The 16,766-nt window shown below is 44.3% G+C and overlaps 1 protein-coding gene across 3 annotated transcripts in view; it reads right to left on the reverse strand.

Moving 5' to 3' along the window:
* Nucleotides 1-16,766, reverse strand: part of ide (insulin-degrading enzyme) — a 173,055-nt gene that overhangs the window by 38,550 nt on the left and 117,739 nt on the right. For all 3 annotated transcript variants that reach the window (XM_070876812.1, XM_070876811.1, XM_070876810.1), the window contains exon 19: nt 1,690-1,801. In XM_070876812.1, coding sequence (XP_070732913.1) covers nt 1,690-1,801 — 112 coding nt within the window. The remainder of the gene's footprint in view (nt 1-1,689; nt 1,802-16,766) is intronic.

A 16,766-nucleotide genomic window follows, 5' to 3' on the forward strand; every position in this document is an offset into this window, starting at 1 on the left:
CTGAAGGTCCTGTAACCAGGAATGTTGAGCTGCCATACCTGCCCCTCTTTTAGCCATGTCTCTGTAATAGCTGATATATATCTAAAGATATCTGAAACAGAATTCGAAGTATCCTGCTTTTAACTTTGAAACGACACTGGGTATAATTAATCCACGAGTCTCAATTTTCATCAGTAAAAGATGTCATTAAATATTTTAGTGGCATAAATACTTGGATCTTCATCCATTTTTATGGTTATAGTGATGTATTTGGTATTTGCTGATTATATTTCAAAAGCTGGCAATCTAAAAATGAAATAATAATTTCAAACCTACACACCAAGACCGCTAACCAATTAGTAGGGGGAATGGACATCTAAACGCAGAAACTAAGACAGCAAATTAAAATTCATCAAAGAAATAAGGACAGGTTCTTCGGGCCAAATGCTTTTCCTGTTCCTAAAGATTATGTTCGTGGATCCCTCGCCACGCTGAAACGTTAGGAGCCTTACAGGTGTCAAAATTAGGAGCACTGTTTAAATAGTTGACTTTAAAAATAGCTTTGTGGTTAACAAATTACAGGATTACAAAATAAACAAGACCCATCTGAGAAAGCGTCACGACAAGGATACACTTCGATAATATAGCAGTTGCTTTCAATAACAAAAATCAGTAAATCGGCACACAGGAACAGGAGAAGGCCATTCAGCCCCTCGAGCTTGTTCCGCCATTCAATGAGATTATGGCTAATCTGCGACCTAACTCCATATACCTGCCTTTGGCCCACATCCCTTAATACCTTAACAAAAAGCTATCAATTTCAGATTTAAAATTAACAATTGATCGAGCATCAATTGCTGTTTGCGGAAGAGAGTTCCAAACTTCTACCACCCTTTGTGTGTAGAAATCCTTCCCATTTTCACTCCTGAAAGGTCTGGCTCCAATATTTAGATTGTGCTCCCATGTCCTAAAATCCCCAACCAGCAGAAATAGTTTCTCTCTATCTACCTATCTGTTCCTCTTAATATCATGAAAACTTTGATCAGATCACCCCTTAACAGTCTAAATTCTAGGGAATACAACCCTAATTTGTGTAATCTCTCCTCGTAACTTAACCCTTGAAGTCCAGGTATCATTCTGGTAAAGTGCTGCACACCCTCCAAAGACAATATATCCTTCCTAAGATATGGTGCCCAGAATGCGCTCAGTACTTCTAATTTGCACAATAACCTCCCTCTCTGGTTGATAAAATTGTTTATTTTTCTTCCAGCTGAAATGGCATTCAAGATTTTGCGTTGTTCATACTTGTTTCATGAAAAAAAAAATGGTCGGTCCGCTTATGAGATAATAATATAGCAGTTACTTTCTATAAAAAGAAAAGGCAGTAAATACGTTGCTAAATCTGGTGTGCGGAACCTTTATGAATTGCATAGCGTTATTAGATTATGGCTGATTATACTGAAAATAACAAACAATGGAAAATGTCTTATGATTGTGTTGGAGTAAATAGTATAAGATTACTTTAAAGCCTTATCCTGCAATAGTTATTTTTAATTGTGTATTATTCTGAAGTCTGACTGCAATGTCTTAAAAAAGTTATTTACGATGAATTCAGTCTCTAATTCAACTTCCATGAATAAACAAAGGTGGAATCTCAAAACATATCAAATGGTCAAGCCAAGAGTAAAAAAGAATGCAAACTTAACCTACGATCAGGAAGCTGCACCTCTCTGTATCGGGTAAGCTGACTGGGAAGAAGAGGTTTAGTATGAGCATGCTGAATCAGGGTATCTTCGACCATCTGTATAATACTCAAAGAAGCCTAGAATGATGAGAATACATGAAATGTTAAAACATTAAAATGAAAAGCTAACATCTCTTTTAAATTGTACACATCCTATTGAAACTAGTTTTCACTGGTGCTCATCTGAATAAAACTACTGGTACAAACTGAAATAAAATCAGAGAATGCTGGAAATATACAGATCAGTTAGCATGTGTAAAGAGAAAAGAACATTTCAGATGTGTACCCTTCATCAGAACTGAAGACTAAAGAAATGAGCAAGCATTTTAGTGCGATTGAGAAAGAGAAAAAGGGAAAGGGAGAGGAGGAAAAAAAAATGCATTTATATAGCGCCTTTCATGTCCTCAAGACTTTGTGATTCCTGTACTTAGAAAGGGAGATAGAACAAGTCAAGGGAACTATAGATCAGTTAGTTTAATGTCAGTGGTAGGAAAGTAATAGAATTCTCACTCAAAGATGTAATAGAAAAATATCGAGACACTGAAAATAAACCAGCAGTCAACACAGATTTCAAAAGGGGAGGGTATGCATTGCCAACCTTATTGAATTCTTTGAAGTAACAGAAAGGGTAGACAAGGGTAATGCTGTAGACGCAATGGGCCCAAAATTGGTTGACGCTTAAGGTCCGCCCATTTCTCGGCGGTACGTCGTTTCACACCGTTGAGACCGAAAAGGACAAAATTGGTCAACATTTTTTCGGCGGTATGTCGGCGGTCTGCATCGGGTGGTATGTATCCTACTACCTCCTCAATGTGCGGTGCAGCATGGAACTGTACATGGGGGGCATTTTTTTGACACAAGTGTTTACCTGCGATTTAGGGGGTCAGGGGTCACCCACGCATGCGCAGTGAGTTGAAGAGGAGAGAGAGTGATAAGGAGCAGCAAGCTAGTCGACGGGTAGTTACTTGAAAAATACCAAATATATTCCTACCAACTAATAATTCTTCAGTTTGAAGACTAAGATATTTAACAAAGCAAAAATCATACAAATACAAAGATTATGCCAATATTAAAAAAGACATCCAAGCACAGTATCATCGAGAAGGAGGGGAGGTTGAGGGTGCCTGCCTTCGATGAGATGGAGTTATCTGCCCTTCTGGAGCACATAACAGAGGTACTCCGAGCTAACCAAGGTCGTGGAAAGCCAGCCCCCCCCCCCCCCCCAAAGGAGTACAATCGAATATGGAGCGAGATCGGGGAGGTTGTGTCCTCTAAAGGTACGATGGTACGCACCAGGGAAAGATGCCTTAAGAGCTGGAACTAGCAGGTGAGTGTAGCAAGAGTAATAGTTTTATTTATGTGCACCCCCGCCCCCCTCACCCTCACATGGATAATATTATTTATCTTAAGGTTATGGCGATGTATTCGTGCTTTTCAAGCAATGACAAGAGAATCAACACAGTACTTTTAAAAAAAATGTGTGTGTGTGTCTGTGTGTGTGTGATGTTAAATGGATTGAAGATTTTTACTTTAATTTACTTTACCGTCTGCAGAAAAAGACACTTGCAATAGCAACCGATCAGCATCGCACGGGGGAAGAACCCACGACCCAGGACCGGTTACTGACATCGAGATCCGTGCTCTGTCCCTGGTTGGGGATAGCAACCGTGCCATCACCGGCATTGGAACTGATCCACTCACACAAGATGGTAAGTTGAATAAAATGCAGTCTGTGTTGCAGTCCTCTCATGTTATGTAATGTAACTGTAATGTTGGCTTGATGTAATGTAATTAAGTTTATTGCACTGTAATGTTGGCCTCATGTGATGTACTGCAATGTTGGGGGTATGCAACGCAATGCATATATGTACTGTCTGCGATATGTAATGCAGTACTGCAGCAGTGGTGGACATTTAAGTAAGACTGCGATACGTCACTGTACTATGTACTCATGTAACCCAGACCTCTACCCTGGTGCCAAACTTTAAAAAATGTTGTTTTGTACTTCCAGACTCGGATGATTCAGACCACAGCGACAGACGACAGACCCACTGTCTCCAACTATGGCATCACCCAGCCCTCTCCTGAGCACCACTGGCAGAGATGAGGAAGTCGAAGAGGAACTGGAAGAGGAAGAGTCGCTGATCCGGCAGCCAGTGGAGGTGGGGGTGGAGACGAAGGAGGATACACCAGCTCCATGTGGGACAGCTAGAATATCCTCCACCACGGTGTCAGTATTCAGGGGATCTCCCCATGGCTCCTGTGATTCTGCGGGACCAAGCCGTCCGCAGCAAGGCACCCCCAGTGTTGCAGCATCTTTTCCGCAGCGAAGGTTGGTGCAGGAAAGGTCGGTTGCTGTAGGCGTGTACCAGGATATGGTGCATCTGTCACAGGCCAGCGTTGACATAGGTCGAGAGCTGCTCAAGGCCATGACTACAATAGCCACTAACATCGTGGCTCCATCAGCGCGGCAATTAGAGGAAAGGTTGCGCATGATCGCTGCAATGGAGCAAACCGCCGATGCCGTCGAAGCCATGTGGATTGGGACATGGCGCGGAACCCCTCCCCATGCAATAGTAGTCAGGTCAACAGCACCTGAGGGTGGGGAGCTGACGGCATCTTCCAGCCATGAAGCCGTGCTTTCCACATTGCAAGCTTCTCCTGAGGACCCATTTATTGCGCCTGCAATGTCTGACCTTCAACGACAGCAACTGCAGTCGGGGTGCGGTGTTGCACGCCGGCTTGGTATCAACATGGGGAGGTCCATGCCCAGGGGCACTGGGAAAGGGAAGGGCGGGAGTAAGAAAGAGTGGGGGGTGTTGGTAATAGTCCCAAGGGTGGTGTAGCACGCAGGTATGGACAGGGCAGAGGGCGTGGGCAAGGAAAGTAAAGAGTCTTTTGTTGTAATTGAAGTTTGATTTGTAAAGTTTATTAAAGTTGTAAAATTTTTGTTAAAGTTGTTATTAAAGTTGTTTCATAGTTATAAGTTTTACAAGGTTTTGAAATTGTTGTATATTTTTTATATTTTTACATATACGTTTGAATTGGTTTTAAGCATTCTAGTACAGTGTCAAACATTTGGGGTAACAGTCATCAGGGTCCCAAAACGCAGCTCTCCAAGTTCAAGCAAAGCATTCATTAATGAGCTGCTGATGTAACAATTTTGCAGTGGCACACGCTCCGCCTGCCCTCCGCTGTGGTGTTGGGGTGGGTGGTGCCGGGGTGGGTGGTGCCATGGGTTCATCTGCAAGCTCCTGGTCATCCTCCTGCCCCTCATTGTCCTCTTCTTCCTCCTCCGTCTCCTGCACTCTCTCCTCAGGTGGTCCTGCAGTCCCCTGTGGCAACTCCTGTCCCCGCATGATTGCTAAATTATGCAGCACACCAGTGTGAACTGAGTAACCTGCTCAGGGTGGTATTGCAGCCTGCCTCCAGAGTGGTCCAAGCATCAAAAGTGTTCCTTCAGCACTCCAATTATCTTTTCAATTACGTTACGTGTGGCTATATGGCTCTTATTGTTCCGTTGCTCGGGTTGTGTGTGAGGGTTCTGCAGGACAGTCAAGAGCCAGGTGGCGAGGCCGTACCCTTTGTTGCAGCATCCAGCATTTACCTTGTGGCTCAGACTTGAACAGGTCAGACACAGTGCTCTCCCGCAAGATGTGCGCATCATGGATGCTCCCTGGAAAGTTGACATTCACTGCCATTATCCGTTGTGTATGGTCGCATAAGAGCTACACATTGAGGGAGTGAAATCCCTTATGGTTTCGGTACACCTTCACCTCCTATAATGGTGCTCGCAGAGCAATATGGGTACAGTGAATAGCACCCTGCACCTTGGGGAAGCCAGCAATGCGTGAAAATCCCAAAGCCTATCCCCCTGGTCATTGGGAAGTTTATAAATTCCATCCGGCATGCATACAGTGCTTCGGTAACCTGTCGAATGCACCGATGAGGAGCGTACTGAGAAATAGAGCATATGTCCCCAGCTGATGCCCAAAAAGATCCACATGCATAAAAGGAAAGTGCCATAGTCACCTTCATCTCGACAGAGAGTGCAGTAATGCTGCTGGTACTGGGCTGCAGGTCTGCCTTAACGAGCTAGCAAATCTCAGTGATGACCTCTTTTCGGAAGCGCAGCCTTCGGACACACTGTCGATCAGTCAGGTCCAAGTATGAACATTTGTCTCTGAAGATCCTTTGCATGTAAGGGCTCCTCGTCATCAATCTGCGACCTCTTCCATTACCCTTATAACTATGCTGAATAAACTTCCTCACATCTGGTTCCTCAATAAGACAGGTGGTCAGCAATACAGACTAAGATAATACAGGCCCCATTCTTGAAAAAAAATAACTAAAATGCCTTTCTATCTTAATAAGTTACTCAGTAATAGTAAATATACCTTTTCCAATCAAAATCGCACTGTAAAATCACAGTTCACCTCAGAAATACAGAGCTGCTGCTTTAGCTGACTGTTCCCGATTTCCAAAATGGCAGATCCATGCACTCCGTCAATTCCCGCCCACTTACCATCGCGTAAAACCACCTTTTCCAGGACAGTATGCAGCTCCAGTGGTATGTCGGCGGTATAGGATGCAAATCGGACTTTTTGGGCGGTATGCGGGCGGTCCTGCACAGCATAAGTGTGCATATGATGTCGGGATAAATGGGTCCTTTTCAGAATGGCAGGCAGCGACTAGTGGAGTGCCGCAGGGCTCAGTGCTGGGACCCCAGCTATTTACAATATACAGCAATGATTAGATGAAAGAATTGAATGTAATATCTTCAAGTTTGCAGATGACACTAAGCTGGGGGACGGTATGAGCTGTGAGGAGGATGCTAAGAGGCTGCAAGGTGACTTGGACAGGTTAGGTGAGTGGGCAAATGCATGGCAGATGCACTATAACGTGGATAAATGTGAGGTTATCCACTTTGGTGGCAAAAATACGAAGGCAGAATATTATCTGAATGGCGGCAGATTAGGAAAAGGGGAGGTACAACGAGACCTGGGTGTCATGGTATATCAGTCATTGAAAGTTGGCATGCAGGTACAGCAGGCGGTGAAGAAGGCAAATGGTATGTTGGCCTTCATAGCTAGAGGATTTGAGTATAGGAACAGGGAGGTCTTACTGCAGTTGTACAGGGCCTTGGTGAGGCCTCACCTGGAATAGTGTGTTCAATTTTGGTCTCCTAATCTTGCTATTGAGTGAGTGCAGCGAAGGTTCACCAGACTGATTCCCGGGATGGCAGGACTGACATATGAGAGACTGGATCGACTGGGCCTGTATACACTGGAGTTTAGAAGGGTGAGAGGGGATCTCATAGAAACATATAAAATTCTGACAGGACTGGACAGGTTAGAAGCAGGAAGAATGTTCCTGATGTTGGGAAGTCCAGAACCAGAGGACACAGACTAAGGATAAGGGGTAAGCTATTTAGGACTGAGATGAGAAGAAACTTCTTCACTCAGACTTGTTAACCTGTGGAGTTCTCTACCGCAGAAAGTTGTTGATGCCAGTTCATTGGGTATATTCAAGAGGGAGTTAGATATGGCCCTTACAGCTAAAGGGATCAAGGGGTATGGAGAGAAAGCAGGAAAGGGGTATGATCAGCCAAGATCTTAGTGAATGGTGGTACAGGCTCGAAGGGTCGAATGGCCTACTCCTGCACTTATTTTCTATGTTTCTATGAATATTCCGCCGAACAGTACGTCAGCAGTACGTAGGTGTTTTTTGATCGAAATCACATTTTTGGATGGTACGCTGGCGGTATGTCGACTAATTTCAGCCCCGAAAGATTTAGATTTCTAAAAGGCCTTTGGTAAGATACTCATAGTAGTCTCATGACTAAGGTCAGAATGTGTGGAGTCAGGGGACAAGTAGCAGAATGGATAGCAAGCTGGCTAAAAAATAGAAAACAAAGAGCAGGGGTTAAAGGTAGTTACTCAGACTGGCAAAAGTTGGGAAGTGGTGTTCCACAGGATGAATGCTGCGACCACTGTTCCCCATTTACATAAACGATTTGGACTCTGAATCGGAAGTACAATTTCAAAATTGGCGTTGCAGTTCATAGGGGCATGCAGCAAAATACAAGGTATCAATAAAATTGCAGAATGGGCGTATAATTGGCAAACAAACTTCAATATAGGCAAGTGTGAGGTGGAACATTTTGGGAAGAATAAGGAGGTCACACACTTCTCGGAAAGTAAGTATCTAAATGGGGTCGTGGAGCAGAGGGATCTGAGGGTAGATACACAAATCACAAAGTAGCGACGCAGGTTAATAAGACCATAAATAAAGCCAACAAAGCACTGGGGTTCACTTCTAGAGAGTATAGAATTGAAAAGCAGATAAGTTATGTTAAACTTGGAAAGAACTTAGACCACACTTGCAGTACTGTGAACAGTTCTGGATCCGTATTATAAAAAGGATAGAGTCACTGAAGAATGTGCAAATAAGATTTATGAATGATACCAGAATTGAGCAGTTATACCCGTCAGGAAAGATTGAATTGGCTGGGGCTCTTTTCTCTTTAAAAAAAAAAAGATAAGACTGAGGGGTGACCTAATTGAGATCTGTATTATGAAAGGCTCGGATAGTGTAGATATAGAAAAGACATTTCCACTTGCAGGGAGACCAGAATTAGGGGCCAGGGTCACTAATAAATCCAAAAGGGAAATCAGGAGAAGCTTCTTTACCCAGAGAGTGGTTAGAATGTGGAACTCGCTACCACATGGAGTAGTTGAGGCAACTAGCATAGATGCATAACAATTACAACTTTTATTTATATAGCGCCTTCAATGCAGTAAAACATCCCACGACGCTTTACAACAGTTTTACAACGTTAGATATTGACCAGGGAGGGAAAGAGAGAAAAAGTGGGAGAAGGAAGTGTAAAAAAAGGTTAAAGGCGCGGGTCTGAAGCGGCAGCCAAAATATGCACGCAGATAGACACAGGCGGAACCCCCCCCCCCCCCCCTTCCCAAAATTCAAACTACATGGTAAATAATACAATAAGGAGTATACAATACTAAAATCAGTATAACAAAGATTAGAATTAAACAAAATTAAATAATACAGGTATAATATCCCCAAACTAGAAACCTCGGGACAGAGGCCATTCCGGTTTTCGCTAGATTTCGGAGAAGAAATCAGACGTCCGAATCCGGAAACCCCTGGGCTGAGTTTCGGGTATTTCCGTATTTCAGAGACAATCTGACGTCCTGAATCCGGAAACACTTGGGCCGACTTTCGTGAATTTCCAGATTTCAGAGCATTACATCCAACGGCCTGAATCTGGCAACCTCGAGGCCAGGCTGGGCTGGGCCATGCCGCGCCGATTTGCGTATTTTTTTGGATTCATGTTTGGAAAAGGTATGTACAGTTTAAAAGTCCGGTTTTCAGGAAATATTTCCGGATTCCGGACAACAACTCTTACAATCTGCACAATGTCCTGTTTTCGGACAATTTCGGTTTTTAGAACTCCAGATTTCAGATGTTCTACCTGTATATACAATCATTATAAATTAAGTTAAAATTACAAAATCAGCAATTGAAGCAAATTAAATCGGTTTTTAGCTTTCTTTAAAATTCATTCCCTGCCAGTAATTTAATTAATTAATATGGAAGAACCAATCAGCGCCCTCCATCCTTGTGATGTCATCATTTCATTACTTTTAATTTCTCATTATATCCCCTTGAAAGGACCGTTGACCCTGTTATGGCTAGCTTTTTAAAAAAACACGAGGGAGAAAGGAATAGGATATGTTGATGGGGTTAGATGAAGAAAGGTAGGAGGAGGCTCGTGTGGAGCAGAATCATTGGCATAGACCTGTTGGGCCGAATGGCTGTTTCTGTGCTGTAAATACTATGCAATACAACACTGTTTAAGATTTTATAGTCAATTCATTATTTTTGCAGTATAGTCACATTTTATGTCGGGGAATGCAGCATTCAATTGGCATGCAGCAAGGTTCCACAAACAGCAATGAGATAAATGACCAGGTAAACTACCCCTCTTCATCCTATTCGACTTGGCTGCAGCCTTTGACACGGTTGACCACTCCATCATTCTCCAACACCTCTCCACCGTCGTTCAACTGGGTGGGACTGCACTCACCTGGTTCCATTCTTATCTATCTAATTGTAGCCAGAGAATCACCTGCAACGGCTTCTCTTCCCACTCCCGCATCGTTACCTCTGATGTCCCCAAGGATCTATCCTTGGCCCACTCCTATTTCTCGTCTACGTGATATGTACGCTGATGACACCCAGCTCTAACTCACCGACACTTCTCTCGACCCCCCCAAATTGTCAAGACTGCTTGTCCGACATCCAGTCCTGGATGAGCAGAAATTTTCTCCAATTAAATACTAACAAGACCAAAGCCATTTTTTTCGGTTCCTGCCACAAACTCCGTTCCCTAGCCACTGTCTCCATCCCTCTCCCCAACTTCTGTCTGAGGCTGAAACACACTATTTGCAACCTTGGGGTCATATTTGACTCTGAAATGAGCTTCTGACCACATATCCACAGCATTACTAAGACCGCCTATTTCCAACACCTGTCTCCGCCCTTGCCTCAGCTCATCTGCTGCTGAAACCCTCATACACGCCTTTGTTATCTCTAGACTGGACTACTCCAAAGCACTCCTGGCTGGCCTCCCACGTTCTATCCTACATAAACTTAATGTCATCCAAAACTCTGCTGCCCGTGTCCTAACTTGCACCAAGACCCGTTCACCCATCACCCATGTGCTCGCTGACCTACATTGGCTCCCGGTTAAGCAACGCCTCGATTTCAAAATTCTCATCTTTGTTTTCAAATCCATCCATGACCTCGCCCCTCCCTACCTCTGTAATCTCCTCCAGCCCCACAACCCACCCAAAATATCTGCGCCCCTCTAATTCTGCCATATTGAGCATCCCTGGTTATAATCGCTCAACCATCGGTGGCTGTGCCTTCTTTTCCCCAAGCTCTGGAATTCCCGACCTAAACCTCTCCGCCTCTCTTTCCTCCATTAAGATGCTCCTTAAAACCTATGTCTTTGACCAAACTTTTGGTCACCTGCCCGAATTTCTCCTTATGTGGCTCGGTGTCAAATTTTTTGTCTTATAATACTCCTGTGAAGCGCCTTGGGACGTTTTACTATGTTAAAGGCACTATAACAAGTTGTTGTTGTTAATGGGACGGAATTTGCTGGTAAAATAACCATGAGTTGAAGGCGCAAGCTGATACTAATGTGTAAGAAATCCACAAGGAAGTTATACGACATGAGTTGCGAATCACCAGAAATTGCTGGGCTAAATGCCACAACTGATCTCAGGCAGTGTTGAATTCAAAATAAACAATGTCACTCTATCCTTCACAAGCATAAATGTAATTGAACTGCCCTACAGAAATACCATTAGTTTCCAATCCAAGCTGACAGCACTGCACAACAGAGCAGGCCAGACCCTCTTGCAGCAGACTGTTAAAGTATGTTATTTCTGGACAAGATTAAATCAGTACCATTCTCTCACAGATAAGAACAGGACTTGAGGCTACAGGTGAGGAATGAAAATGTTTTTAAGGAGCTTCTCCCATTCCAGCTGCGCAAGGTACTGTCCCACAATGCTGGCTGCCTATTGTGTCTTACTGCAAAATTTGCCTGCTTAAATTAGGCTTAGGAGTTGTTATTTGGGCAGCTATTGGTGGATTTAGTGCAGAGTACAGCTCCAAACTATGGAGGCATTGACTACTAAGAGAAGTTTATGATGGCCGATCATTGAGAAGAGATGCCTATGTTTGGTTTACCCTCCAAGGTGATCTTGGAGTAATAGATAGTTTTTCTCGACAGCAACGCAAGGGTACTGTTTGACATGCTCAAGCTAAATCTGAAAATCAACATATATATCAATCGCATTGAGGGAATTAATGGGTTGAATGACCTCCAAACTGCTGAATAGAAAACTACTAGATGAAACAGTTTATTTGTCTTGCTAAGAATTGCTCCCAGCTTTGGAGCAGTCTCCACAAAGTCTTTGTAATTTCCAATTTGGGGAATTGCAAGCTTTAAAGTTGTACTACCTTGTAAATGAGATGGTAAAAATGGATTTCAAAACAGAAATACAAACACATTTTGGTTTTATGCAAGAAATAATGCAAGGGATGTACAATGTACAAATGGAAAAATATCACCTTTGCGTTAAACATTTGGAGTAAGGAACAATTTCGAACACCTGCAGTGGCAGGTCAGAGTGCAAAGGCCAGTGGTGAGGTCAGCTCGAAATAGTATAAGAGAGGGCTTGGTGCAGACTTGCTTGGAGTGCAGCGGCAGGTCAGAGAGCAAAGGTAAGAGTTTGGTAAGGGGGAGAGTTCGAACAAGTGGGAGCGGGAGATATTGCTTTGTCTTGTTTTCCCCACCAGTGCTGACTCCCCGACCTGGGAGGAAAAGAAAACGACGTGTGACGTCACAGACAAGAGGGTAAGTGATTGGCTGGTTGATTGGTGAGTATTTTTTCTTTTTTCCTTATCTTGTCAGCAAGAAACCTTTGGCATTGTTGCCACATTTGGTTATTTTAAGGGTTAAGTCATGGCAGGAGAGCCCAGACCCGTGTCGTGCTCCTCCTGTGCAATGTGGGAAATCAGGGATGCTTCCAGTGTCCCTGATGACTGTGTGTGCAGGAGGTGTATCCAGCTGCAGCTTCTGTTAGACCGCAGGACGGCACTGGTGCTGCGGATGGATTCACTCTGGAGCATGCACGATGCTGAGGATGTCGTGGATAGCACGTTCAGTGAATTGGTCACACTGCAGGTAAAAGTTACAAAGGCAGATAGAGGATGGGTGACCATCAGGCAGAGCAGGAGTAGGAAGATAGTGCAGGAGTCCCCTGCGGTCATCTCCCTTCAAAACAGATATACCGCTTTGGATATTGTTGGGGGAGATGGCTCACCAGGAAGGCAGCAGCAGCTAAGTTCACAGCACCGAGGGTGGCTCTGCTGCACAGGAGGGCAGGAAAAAGAGTGGATTGGGGATTCTATTATAAGGGGGATAGTTAGGCGTTTCTGCGGTCGCAACCGATACTCCATGATGGTATGTTGCCTCCCTAGTGCAAGAGTCAAGGATGTCTCAGATCAGCTGCAGGACATTCTGGAGGGGGAGGGTGAACAGCCAGTTGTCGTGGTGCATATAAGTACCAACGATATAGGTAAAAAGCGGGATGAGGTCCTACAAGCTGAATGTAGGGAGGTAGGAGTTAAATTAAAAAGTAGGACCTCAAAGTTAGTAATCTCAGGACTGCTACCAGCGCCACGTGCTAGTAAGAGTAGAAATAGCAGGATAGCCAAGATGAATACGTGGCTTGAGGAGTGGTGCACGAGGGAGGGATTCAAATTCCTGGGATATTGGAACCGGTTCTGGGCGAGGTGGGATCAGTACAAACCAGACGGTCTACACCTGGGCAGGGCCAGAACCAATGTCCTTGGGGGAGTGTTTGCCAGTGCTGTTGAGGAGGGGTTAAACGAATATGGCAGGGGGATGGGAACCTATGCAGGGAGACAGAGGGAAATAAAATGGGAGCAGAAGCAAAAGGAGAATAGTAAAAGTGGGGGGCAGAGAAACCCAATGCAAAAATCAAAAAGGGCCACATTACAGCAAAATTCTAAAGGGGATTTGAGTATAGGAGCGGGGAGGTCTTACTGCAGTTGTACAGAGCCTTGGTGAAACCACACCTGGAATGTTGTGTTCAGTTTTGGTCTCCTAATCTGAGGAAGGACGTTCTTGCTATTGAGGGAGTACAGCAAAGGTTCACCAGATTGATGGCATGACTGACATATGAGGAGAGACTGGATCAATTGGGCTTGTATCCACTGGAGTTTAGAAGAATGAGAGGGGATCTCATATAAAATTGACAGGATTGGACAGGTTAGAGGCAGGAAGAATGTTCCCATTGCTGGGGGGTCACAGTCTAAGAATAAGGGGTAAGCCATTTAGGACTGAGATGAGGAGAAACTTCTTCACTCAGCGAGTGGTTAACCTGTGGAATTCTCCACCGCAGAAAGTTGTTGAGGCCAATTCATTAGATATATTCAAAAGGGAGTTAGATATGGCCCTTACGGCCAAAGGGATCAAGGGGTATGGAAAGAAAGCAGGAAAGGGGTACTGAGGTTGAATGATCAGCCATGATCTTATTGAATGGTGGTGCAGGCTCGAAGGGCCAAATGGCCTGCTCCTGCACCTAATTTCTATGTTTCAATGTTTCTGCTTTGCTCAACAATAGTGCTGAGTTGACATTTTAGTTCCGTCACAATCCTGGACCCATCTAGATAGTTAACAGGAAAATATGTACAAGGAATGCTTCAATTCCGAGGAAAAGAAGTTAAGGCTGCGACGATTAACTGGTTTAAAATGGAACTGGATAACTATCAAGCTGTGATTGGGATTAGAATTTATAGGATTGTAAATTATAGGAACAGGAATAGACTGAGATTATCAAATACTCCGCAGTACACGTGGTTTATTTACTGCTGCGAGAGGGAGGACAGATAAAATACTGTTGGAGAACATGAGACCAGAGTTAATTGGTGGAGATGTGAATATATGAAAAGGACAAGAAATGAACTTGGAACCGAACTTAACTCACACCCACGTAAATGGAGCAGTAACAGCCTCAAAATGGTGTTCGGGCACTTACGTTGGTGCTGCCATCTTAGGTGGTGCTTCAGGCGGGAGGCCACTTGTAATATGCAAATTGGGGGCCTATGAAGTACATAGGACCAGGACTGCAATTCCAAGGTGCAAATGGGTGGAACAGACATTGAGAGACCTAACCAGCAATCCTCAAAAGGAAAATGAGTGTTCCTCCCAGTCCCACAGTAGAACTTCGGCCCCTGGAACTGAAATAGGGCAGCAGACGATTTCCTGCCTTCCCACAATCGGCAAGCTGCAGAAGTGTTTGCCACCCACAGCTTGCCAGCGGCATGTAAATGAGGCATGGGCCTCAAAATGTATTGGATCTCCCACGGTCAACAGCAGGCGTTACCGGCATGAAGTTAAAATTGGCTCTCATTGGTCCATCTTGCCCACCCATTCAGGGATGATGCTGCCATTTACACCATTTGCCCACGCCTCGCTGTGGGAGAGGCAAAAAAGGTTGGATGAATATACGTACTGCATTTTCTCAATTATCTTTGCAGGTAAGAAAATAATCGTGATGAACATTCCCTCAGGTGATTGAATGGGTAGAATCCTTGATAGGAAGGATAAGACATGCCCTGGAAGCAGTGGGCTTGACAAGACAGAATTTACATTCTAATATTTAATTTTTGTCTTTTTCCAGAAGGTAAAAGCATCTTTGCTCTTCATGTACTTCAGTTGGATTCTACAGGATCAGGGTGAGCAATCTAGAAGTTTGCTATTAAGCTTTGTTAAAATGTTGTAGAACAGTTACTGCGCCATGAAATCAATGATGGATGAAAAGGAACATAAAAACGTAAGAATTAGGACTGCAGAGAGTTTTGGTTTCCATATTTAAGAACGGATATACTTACTTTGGAGGCAGTTTAGATAAGGGTAACTAGGTTGATTCCGGAGATGAGGGGGTTGACTTATGAGGAAAGGTTGAGTAGATTGGGCCTCTACTCATTGGAATTCAGAAGAATGAGAGGTGATCTTATCGAAACGTATAAGATTATGAGGGGGCTTGACAAGGTGGATGCAGAGGATGTTTCCACTGATAGGGGAGACTAGAAGAGAACTAGGGGACATAATCTTAGAATAAAGGGCTGCCCATTTAAAACTGAGATGAGAAGGAATTTCTTCTCTCAAAGGGTTGTAAATCTGTGGAATTCGCTGCCTCAGAGAGCTGTGGAAGCTGGGTCATTGAATAAATTTAAGGAGAGATAGACAGTTTCTTAACCGATAAGGGAATAAGGGGTTATGGGGAGCGGGCAGGGAAGTGGAGCCGAATCCATGATCGGATCAGCCATGATCATATTAAATGGCGGAGCAGGTTCGAGGAGCCGTATGGCCGACTCCCGCTCCTAGTTCTCATGTTCTTATGTTCCCATTCCTGATTGCTATCTAGTAGGATAAAGGTTTCTTGAAGGAGGTACTGGCAAACAATTGGAGTTCATGGAACCATACCCCAACAAGGAGGTAAATGCTTTCAGGAGAGGAAAACAAATCAAGAAAATTATTAGCAACTGATCATTTCAGTTTAACTCCAGCAGGTTACCAGGTCTGAAAATGCCAGTTTTTGGCTATTAAAAAAAACAAGAAAATGATTTGCAGATTTATGATACACCTCGGGCCAACAGTTTTGAAAGATGAATACAGCTCCGAGTGCTATAAAAATATCCCCTTGAAATTGAAGGATGGCTTCTAATGCACATCACATGGGCAGTTCTTCAAAAATTACAGGGGTCGAAATTCGGTTACACCCCGTTTGGGGGCTGTAACTGAGGCGAGGTGAGACTTCCTGCGCCCGGCCACAAAATTCCAGTTTCCGCCCCTCATGGAAGTGGAGTGCACTGTCACACGCTCCACTTCCTTTTGGGGTGAGATCAGGGATGCTACGCGGCCTCTCCACATAGCGCCGACGCATTTCAACACTCCTCCCCTTCCATTAAAGGGGAGGGCACTGTGAACTCTGCAGGTCCTTTGAAGGCCTTCACTGGGCCACCAGGGCTGAGAGGGTGACGTGGCCGCAGCCCGGCACCGAAATGGAGTGTCGGGTTGCGTGAACATGGCCCTGGCCCTGACCCCACAAAAGAAGCGGCGAAAAGCCCGACCGGTAAGGGTGGGGGGAAATAAAAGATGGTGGCATGTGGCACAGCACACATCCCCTTTAAGTTTCGCCCTGCAATGGATGACCAGCCCAATTCGTGACCCACAAGGCTGGCGTCAGAGGTGATGCTGCCATGGGAGATGCAGATCATTAATAACTCTTCTGGTGGTGTGGACTACCTTGTTTATTTTACTGCCTTGTTACTTCTATCAGCAGCCAAGCAAATAAGATTTCGGCATCTATAAAACTGAAAAGACTATGCAAAGTAAATTCCTGCGCTA

The sequence above is a fragment of the Pristiophorus japonicus genome, chromosome 3 (genome assembly GCF_044704955.1).
Source record: "Pristiophorus japonicus isolate sPriJap1 chromosome 3, sPriJap1.hap1, whole genome shotgun sequence".
Lineage (NCBI taxonomy): Eukaryota > Metazoa > Chordata > Chondrichthyes > Pristiophoridae > Pristiophorus > Pristiophorus japonicus.